The sequence below is a fragment of the Chaetodon auriga genome, chromosome 13 (genome assembly GCF_051107435.1).
Source record: "Chaetodon auriga isolate fChaAug3 chromosome 13, fChaAug3.hap1, whole genome shotgun sequence".
NCBI lineage: Eukaryota > Metazoa > Chordata > Actinopteri > Chaetodontiformes > Chaetodontidae > Chaetodon > Chaetodon auriga.
Window position 1 is genome coordinate 22,148,736 of NC_135086.1, and position 9,431 is coordinate 22,158,166.

A 9,431-nucleotide genomic window follows, 5' to 3' on the forward strand; every position below is an offset into this window, starting at 1 on the left:
GGGTTCAGGTCTGAGTGCCACCCAGCATCCACCCTGTTGAGGCTTCTTCAAGCGCAACACTAAAACTCTGACTTCCCCGTTAGAGAGAAGATAACAGATGAGGGAAGAGACATAAAGACAGTCAAGAAAACTTTTTAAAAGCATTTAATTCCACCAATGATTAAGCCACAACCAATACAGTTTCAGCTACCACCATCACAGAGCACATCACCACAACTGACAAACTATAATGAACTAAAATGAATGTCAGGTAAAATGATTCAAATCTTAATGACAATAAGAACTTTTTTTTTTCATTTTTCTGAAACACTATGCATTGAATATCTACTATTTTTCACTGTTCCACTGTTCATTTGGACTATATTTTAATTCACAGTAGAGCTTAATTTGATTTTTAATACATAATGAACCAAAATTGTAATCATGATGTTTAACTATGATTTGATGTTTGGCTGTCACAAAGCTTACACGCACACTGTAAAAGCAAATCAGGTAACAAAAAAACAGTTTACTGGATCTGTTTCCTTTTAAAGCTTCTTCTTCTTTCTTTGATAACCACCAGATGGATATCACACACCTTGAGCCTTGACTTTGTACTTGCTGGAAGACAGCATTGATCAGAACACTCCATCAATAATCACTCAGAAATATAAAACGCACACTCTGATTAAACATATAGAACATCCTCAGCCTGATGCAGAGACGCTTACACAGAAAGACCTGGAATAACATGTTACTGTCTCAGTCACACACACACACACCTGATCATGGAAAGACACTCCATAGCAAAGGCCTTCTGTAGAATCATAGCTAGTAAGTTGGCAAAAATATGTATATTTATTGTACACAAACTCTAAATCTTTTTCTCACAGATCCATCGCAGAGAAACATCACATGACCGATCGTTCCAGTTTTCTTCAGTTTTCTTGCCAGTTCTGATGTGTGCACAGTCCTCCTCACCCCACTGTGGATCTCCACCGCCGTTATCAGGCTGCCCTGCCTCCCAGTACCTTATAGGTCGATGAACGAGGGAATCATGAGATGCAAATCAGAGGTCAGTTCTTCTAAATTTCCACCAAATCCAAAAACAAAACCCAAGGTTAGAGTGTTTTCAAGCTCGGGTCAGTTAGTTTCAATTGAGAACTCAGGAAGTTTGGGGAAGTAAAACTTGGGCATGGACCAGGAAGCCAGTCTCAGATGCACCATGAAATGCTGCTGAGTGTGCTTTAAGCATTCTCCGGTATGCTCCGTGGATTGCGCAACCAAATGTGAAAGCCAACCCCACCTTCATATTCAGAGTTTCCATCAAATGTTCCCTATCAGGTTATGTATCAGTCTTACGATATAAAATGATATAAAGTAGACTGGGTCTTATTCAGTTTAAGGTTGCACATTGCTTGCATTGGAGTGGAGAGAAAATTCCCTCTTTTTATCCAAAGTTGATAGCAGTTGTATCAGATGTCATGTTAAGGTGGCAGATTTGACACATATGTTTTGGTCTTGCCATAAGCTAACAGGGTACCTGTCTGCCATATTTGATGTACTGTCTGAAGTCATTGCAGTCACTTTACAACCTTGTGCAATGATCGCATTATTTGGTGTACCAAATGAGGAAACAAGCATGACCAAGGAGCAACTTAACTTCATAGTATTTGTTTCTTTGCTTGCGTAAAGACAAAATTTACGTAATTGGAAATCAAATATCTCACCCACTGCAGCACAATGGCTGAAAGATCCGATGCTATTTTTACATTTGGGGAAGATTAAATTTGCAATTAGAGGCTCAGACAAATTTCAGTCAGTCTGGGAACCTCTTTTGTCTCACTTTAATAATCTTCAAGAACTTCCCAACACATTGACTGACTAAATTAGAAGATTTCATGAGCCTATAGAGTCTTGGGGCTTAGACCCACACTAAAGCACACTTGGCCTGACATACAGAGCTCTGAAGTCATGCTGGCGCTCATTGAAATCCACTTCATTTATTTGTGTTTAAATTTTATTCAGGTTTATCTATGTGTAGACACCTGTCACTAAATCTTTTTTCTTTATTATAATTATTTTGTCCGGTTGGGGTGGATGGGTGGATGGGTGGGGGGTGTTCTGTGTGTTTAAAAAAGAAAAACGTATGTAACCTTGCTGTTAAGTCATTGTCACTACTCTTGGTTTTTCAATAAAAAGATTTAAAAAAAGATATAAAGTGTAATTTTATTCACACTGCACGTCTAACACACTGCAGTTGTACAAACAACCAAGTAGAAACACATTTAAGTCTAACCTGAGAGTCAGTGGACTTCCATCAATCCATTTCCAGGTCCCCTCCATGTCCTTGTCAATCAAACCAATCCAACTCCAAGTTTCAACATTGGTGAAGTTAGAGAGGAATGTCTGTTTCAATACACACACACACACACACATACACACACACACACACACACACACACACACACACACACACACACACACACAAGCAAATAAACAAAAAGCCCCACAGTGTTTAGCAACATTATTCATTTTTGAGAAATGTATTTCAGAAGATTTTTATTTAAATGCTCAAGAAACTTTTATTATTATATTAATAACCATATAAGCCAATAAGTATTAATGCATCTAAAGAATGGTTGGTACTGGGTCTACACATACAAATGGTTATTGATCTTTCACAAAAAACAATTGGTAAATAAGGAATTACATAAAAGTTTGCATAATATTGTACTTTTGCTACTTTTGAAATGACTTGATGTTTCCACAGACAGTTTTTAATTGATCCACGGATTTTTTATTGATCAAACTGATAAAATATTACATACTGCAGTAAAACAAAGAGACAGGTTAAAGCAGTCTTTCCGTGCTTGTGGAGTCTTTGACCACTGTTGGTCTGGAGGACGGCGGCTGTGTGAAAAAAAACTTTGACACACGTGTATGCTGAACCTAAGAATATCAGCACAGGCGCATTCAAAGACTGTGAAGGTTGTGAAGGTGTTAGATACACCGCGTGCAGCATGAGATGAACATCGTGCTTTCCTAAAATGGGTGTTTCGACTTTTTCAAGGTGTTAAAACAGTGCAATGAGGGATCAATGTGCGCACACACACACACACACACACACACACAAAATGAACAGTCTGTACCTGTTCTTCAGTGCTGTTTATGACGACCAGATGTGCTCCTCTGTTTGTACAGTCCTGTTCGCTTCTTGTCCATGAAGCAGACTCCTTGGAGAAGAGATAACAGGAGCTCATGAACCTCCTCCATCCTGCAGGACAAGTTTTCTCTGTAACGTACAAGATTAAAGATTTGTCATAGTCAGGTCATGCGTGTCACAAACATGTGGAATACACAGCAAGTGACCAGGGATTCTGCCTGGAATTACGCTCAATTGTGTTGATCCTGGGAATACCATACATTTTTCTAGGCGTAATATTCTTCTGCAGTTTCATGTTCTGTCCAAAAGCTCATATTTTCAATTTGTACAAACTGCTGCTGCATGACCTTATAAGAAATTCAGTGAGACAAGATCTCAACCCCTCTTTAGCGGTTACGCGGCTGTTTCAGAGGTGGTTTTAAGATTTGACTGATCACGTTTAAAGCACTTCATCGGGTTGACCTCTCTTTTGCTGAATTACTGGTTTCCCTGGGAGCCGGAGGGCAGTCGGGCAGGGCTTCCTTAAACAGCTGATTGAGTTTTATTATCAAAGCCTCAATGCTCTGGAGCTGCCTGTCTCAGGGTTTACAGAGAAGCTTTCAGATTCAGTAACATCTACTAAACTGATTCTTTGAATTCATTTCCACTCCAGTAAAAGAGCAAAGAGAGGTTCCACATATAGTTACTTTGGCAACAGATTTGTTGATTGTAGGTCATTTGTAGAATTTAGAGTGCCGGATCATCTACATGTCTCTTCACCAAAATACCATTAGTTGCTCTTCTACACAGTGTGTAGAAGTAACTACAGTAACCACAGATATGACTCACTCTGTCTGGACAAACACTCAAGCCCGTTGAGCTCTTTGGTCACTTCAGTGAGGCTGGCATTCAGCAGGTCTCTCTCTTCAATGACGGAGGACAGCTTGTCATTACTGGCCTGGAGGCTCTCGTTCAGGAATTCCTTCATGATGGAGAAATCTGCAGCTGAATCACGAGCTGAGACATGGCCTGAAATACATCAATGGTGTGACAGATCTCAAATACTACTTCACATTCGAAATGTACATTTTCACGAACCACAATTTAAACTTCCAGATTCACTTTTAAAAAGCAAAAGATTTCTGCATGTGTTGAGCAAGCTTGACTGCAGTATGAAAGCAGTATTATGTATCGTCTCTGGCGAGGCTGTAATGATGGGACAACAATGCTGTCTGTTACCATTGTAGTTTTATGGAAAAACACTGAAACAAATCCAAGTAGTTCTACAAAGCAGAAAAGACATGACAAATAAAATGTGTGCCAGCATTCATACAGCATGCTGGCATCAAGAAAAGCAAGAAGACAAAAACAAAAAAGCCTGTTGCAACACAGCAAACTTCTGAATGTGATTTGAGAACTCACAGTGGACACCGAGGCCGATGAGTCCCACCAGCAGGAAGACACTGAGCAGCCCCAGAAAGAGAACAACAGCTCCATGAAACCTCCTCTCTGAACTCTGGGGACCTGAACACAGAAAAGAGCAGTGAATACAGTTAATGATACGACGGTATCAATGACAGTCAGTCAGCCTCTCTGTCTCACTCATTAGTCTTACCTCTCTGGTACTGGGATGCCTTTAGGTTAACAGATTTGTCACATCCAATATTTGCATAGATTTCCTCCATCACTCAGAAGTGTGTCAGGTATTTGGTGGAGGGTCTGATCTGCAGCAGAAGTTACCCTGCACTGAAATGAGTTCAGTTTTTTTGACTTGATCAGGAAGTTACATCTCAAATATGCTAAAAATAGACCCTGAGAATCACCTCTTATTCGGTTGAAACAGGAACATGAATGAACTTTCTGCATTTTTTCAAAAGTATTTGATTCTGCAGGTTCTGAACATTTGTTACACATTTTAGACAGAAATCAACATGTGGACACTTTTTCTCAGGAAGTTTCTTGGCTTTTCGTTTGCTGCTCGTAGGAAAAATGTTCATACGGCTAAAATCTTAACCCAGCGTCCACATTACTCAATCATTAGTGGGTCGTGTAGCAGCAGTGGTAAGATAGAAGAGAATACCACTCAAACAATAAAATGACAAGTGATGAAGCAGTTTTCTCCATTTTATCCTCCACGAATGAAGTTTAGAGGGAAACACAATCCTGCTTGTTGTTTTTCTTGCTCTTAGACTGAATGTTCATATTTAACATTCTATCTATCTGCAAAAATTTGTTTGCAGCTGAGCAAAAGAAACGCAGGCTCTGTGGTAGGTGAACCAAACCTTGGCTTATGTCAGACAGCTACCAAGGGAAGTGATTCGTTCTCACACACTGACAGCACTGGTAAGGTTGTTACATTTGCCATGATCATCAAAGGAATGTTGTAATAGTCAAAACAATGTGCAGTTCTGAAGTCCACAGCACTGTTCATTTTCTCACATCAGTACATTCATTTCCTGTTACTTTCACACCGAGTTTATATGTGCAAATGCAGTATCTTTACTTGACTGAGGGATGCATTGCCTTCATCTCGATGCTCATAATGGATTACACTGCTTCTCTGCTGAACTGTACCTGTCAGTCAGTTTTCAGTACTTTATTGTCGGTAATATAGTTATGGTTAGTTTTCAACCCTTAATAGTTCTTAATTAAATAAAAGTGTTATACTGAGGTATTTTTTAATGTACAGTAGTGTCATTTTTGATTTTTTATTCGCTGTGAATGGGGCATATAATGGACAGTTGAAAGAAAAATGTATGAAAAACAGTTGAAAGTGGTGTTTGCATGAAATGAGTTTATTCAGCTGGCAGTTCTTGTGTGGATATGTGGAATAGTGGAATTGAGAAATGACACGAGGAAACAGTTTTAGAAACGCTCTTCTGTCATACTGATACAGTTCCTTGGATGTCTGACTGTCTTCACTTAAGCAGTGATGAAGGGTAAAGCCACTTTGCTGCCAGTGATGCAGAGGATGATGAATTTATTTAATTTGGAGTCTTGACTTAAATGTTTTGCTTGAGTAGCAGCATCTTGCAGGACAAATGAAGTGGAGAAAGTATATCATATAAAACAGTATAAAATCACGTGTTGATTACAGTTCATGTTTTGACAACTGCAACAGTGTTTGAGAAAATGTGCCGAGGAAATGAGAAAAACTGTAGAGCAACATCAGCAGCTCCTTAATGGCTGACAAAGCTCTAAGACCTTTGTCAGCCATTAAACAAGCAATTCAAGGCACATGACATGCAGTGTGTACACCAAGCTTGATTACAACAGCCAATGATAAAAGTCCTTTTAATCACAGCAACACCTGCATCATTTGAATTAATCACTGATCGAGGTTGAACCTTAATGATATGTAAGTGATGTCTATGAAATATTAAAGCTTTTGCTCACAAATATTTTGTCTTTATTTTCATCACTTACTGTAACCACACACACACACACACACACACACACACACACACACACACACACACAATTTTGTCTGTCTACAGTTGATGACCAACCTGATGTGTTCTTGTAGCAGCCCTTGATGTGAAAGCTCAACTCAGTGTCTGCATACGTACGCTTCTCCACATTTCTAGAAGTCACTTCATCATCCAAGCTCGTTGGGTGTTACAGGTGGAGAGTTTGTAGCCCATGCAAGCCCATTCATTGGTCATCTCCATGAAGCCTGGGGCGGATGTTAGGCCGCTCGCTGGAATCCAATCATTCATTCACAAACACAGATGGATGGAAATGAGATTCTCTCACATTCATGCCAAATATTCTTCAGTCCTCATTAAAACGCAGAGGGTGCTCAATGTTATAGTTTAGTAGAGTCAAGCAGCAGCACAGCAGTGTCTAATGTGAGCAATAATAATAGGATCAGACTTTCAGAGCAGCAGAGCAGCAGTAAGATGATCAATGTCTGTATAAAATGAATGATCCTGGTTACACACTCACCTGTCAGCAGGTTGTAGAGGTTGCAGTAATTGAGGCCACCATCAAAAAGACTGGAGAAACTGAGAGAAACAGACTGACCCTAGTAAAATCATTAAAAAACACGTGAATAAAACATTTTTTATTCTGCTAGCATTCAGACTCCACAACTGATTTTATTAGTGATCAGCAACTCATCATGAGTGCTGTGAAAATGAGAAATAATTCCAGGCTGCATGTTGTAACTCCACATTTAAGCCAAGGATTTGCATCAGTAGCTTATATAGAATAATACTTGAATAAAAAGACATTTTCAGCTGTTAGACTGTGAGCCCACATAACATGGAAGGACACACATTCAATGTCAATGAACGCCATGAAAACACCAAACAATGAATTCACTCTACTAACAAGGATGAGGCAACCTTCAGTCGAGCCTGACAATGTGTGTTCTTCTGTGCTGAAGAGCTCCATTGTTGTCCAAAAACAATTCAAAATACATTAATGAGGAACACTGATGTGCTCCTTTATTACCATGAATGTGGGTGGGGTTGGTTACCATTAGGTCACATCATTCACCACAATAACATCTGATTTTACTGTTGAGCAGATGATAAGCAGTCATATCTCTCCATTAAAGCCCCTGAATGCAATAAGCTGCCCAAGCAGTTGATGTGAGACACTGGATTCACAAAGGTCTTTGCAATCAAATTCTGACAAATCAGAGGTGCTTATCATGCACCCAGAGCAGCTCCATTATCAAGTCTCACGTCTGCTCCATCTTTTGGGCTTTTCACAGGATTTGTTGACAGTACGACAAAGTAAAGTTAGCATCATCAGGGATCAACAGGGACGGCAGATAAAGAGCCAAACAGTCCTGCCATGAGAGCAGAGCCAGCAGCAGAGTCCTCATGGTCAGCATGAAACAGGCTTCTTCCTCCTGTAGAGCAGTATTGGTGAGAGTGTGCTGGCTGTTCACTCAGCTCAGTGTGAACCACTGCTGATGAATCAGACTCCAGACCTGCAACTTTATACAGGCTTGTCATGAGGGCCAGTAAAGATGCTTGACATCGATCTGGTAAAGGTATGACTGCTCAGTCTTGTGCAGATTGTCTGATTTTTTGGTCTTGTGGTGTGTCTTCACACAATAAAATGCCATTTATTTTCCACTGTGGATCAGGCCAATCACCACTTGGTTCATTTGTTAACATTTTCTGTCTGCAAACAGGGAATCACTGACTATTATTTGATGAAAGGCAAATATGCACAAAGTGATAATAATAATCTGCCCCTGAATTACATTTGAACAAGGCTTGATCAAATAGGTCACGCCAACGAGAGAAACTGTCTTACATGAGGTCTTATATAAAGAGACGTTTGCTCCTCTTGTCTCCAGTCTGGCCTCCTGAATCTGTCATGTCATGCAAACATCCAGGTCAAAAAAGGACAAACTGGCCATCTGACTTGGAAATCACCAGCTGACATGTTACAATGCAAATGAAGAGAAAAACGATTTTGTGCCCATCAGCAGGGCCACACATGCCACTGAGACCAGCGAGGTCATGTCCTGAGCCTTTTATCTGGGAAACTGCAATCAGCAATTAAAAAAATGTTTCGATTTTTTCGGCTGACAAACTGAACGGTCTCAGTTCATTTGAATTTGACCCATTTTTGACCAACAAAATTAAGAAAGATTTAGTGTTAGTGTTTGGAGGCTTTGAAATAGTACTCATACCTTCCTGTTGAGAAATAAGCACTTCCCTGGGGCCCCCACCCCACCTGTGCACACCGCAAAAATTTGGCTTTTGCACATATAAATGCACAATTCCTGGGACATTTGAGATGAATACTGAAAAAATAGATTAGTGGTTCTCAAAGTGAGGTCCAGGGACCAACAGAGGTCCCTGAAAGCCCAGGCCCATCAATAATCATTGTTGTAATTAAGTGGCCAGGCCCGCCCCTAGTGGCTGCGGGCTCCAAGCAACTGCCTGCCTGCTAGCCCCGCCCCTGCGTATTGAAAAGTAAACAACCTCTCATGCTAGTTGGACTAAGATAAAACTTAACGCATCATGTTATTGATAGGAATAGGCTGAATACATATGAGACATCATTAATAAAAAGATCAACCTCACCCTTCATATGACATCTTCCCACATGTTGAGTTAGTCACCTTTGATCTATAAATCAACCAACCATGGCCAAGATGAATGTCAGAGCTCTGACACAAGTGAGAAGAGCGAGTCTGTCTCATGAGCTCTGCTGACCCTCTCTGCTGGGTGATTGTGATTTTTCCCAAGATTGTCACCACAGACACCCAGTTTGTAATAGTGCAAACACAAGGGCTTTCATCAGTGGGCCATAGATTCAATCACCATCGCAGGGC

At 40.3% G+C, this 9,431-nt stretch overlaps 1 protein-coding gene across 1 annotated transcript; it reads right to left on the reverse strand.

Moving 5' to 3' along the window:
- Window positions 1–473: 473 nt before the first annotated feature.
- LOC143330881 (CD209 antigen-like protein C) lies at window positions 474–7,122 on the reverse strand. The gene is made up of 8 exons (XM_076747639.1): window positions 7,073–7,122; window positions 6,634–6,824; window positions 4,740–4,870; window positions 4,547–4,648; window positions 3,974–4,153; window positions 3,132–3,274; window positions 2,279–2,388; window positions 474–1,010 (listed from the first exon to the last, which is right to left on the reverse strand). Exons 3-8 carry the CDS (start codon window positions 4,807–4,809, stop codon window positions 854–856), a joined length of 762 nt encoding a protein of 253 aa, XP_076603754.1. The 5' UTR covers window positions 4,810–4,870; window positions 6,634–6,824; window positions 7,073–7,122; the 3' UTR covers window positions 474–853.
- Window positions 7,123–9,431: the final 2,309 nt, after the last annotated feature.

Excerpts from the sequence above, each read along its gene's own strand:
- LOC143330881 (XM_076747639.1), bottom strand. The coding sequence starts at position 4,809 with ATGGAGGAAATCTATGCAAATATTGGATGTGACAAATCTGTTAACCTA. Across the intron at positions 4,649-4,739 it reads GGCATCCCAGTACCAGAGAG|GTCCCCAGAGTTCAGAGAGG; the intron begins GTAAGACTAATG and ends TTCTGTGTTCAG. Across the intron at positions 4,154-4,546 it reads CATCGGCCTCGGTGTCCACT|GCCATGTCTCAGCTCGTGAT; the intron begins GTGAGTTCTCAA and ends GATGTATTTCAG.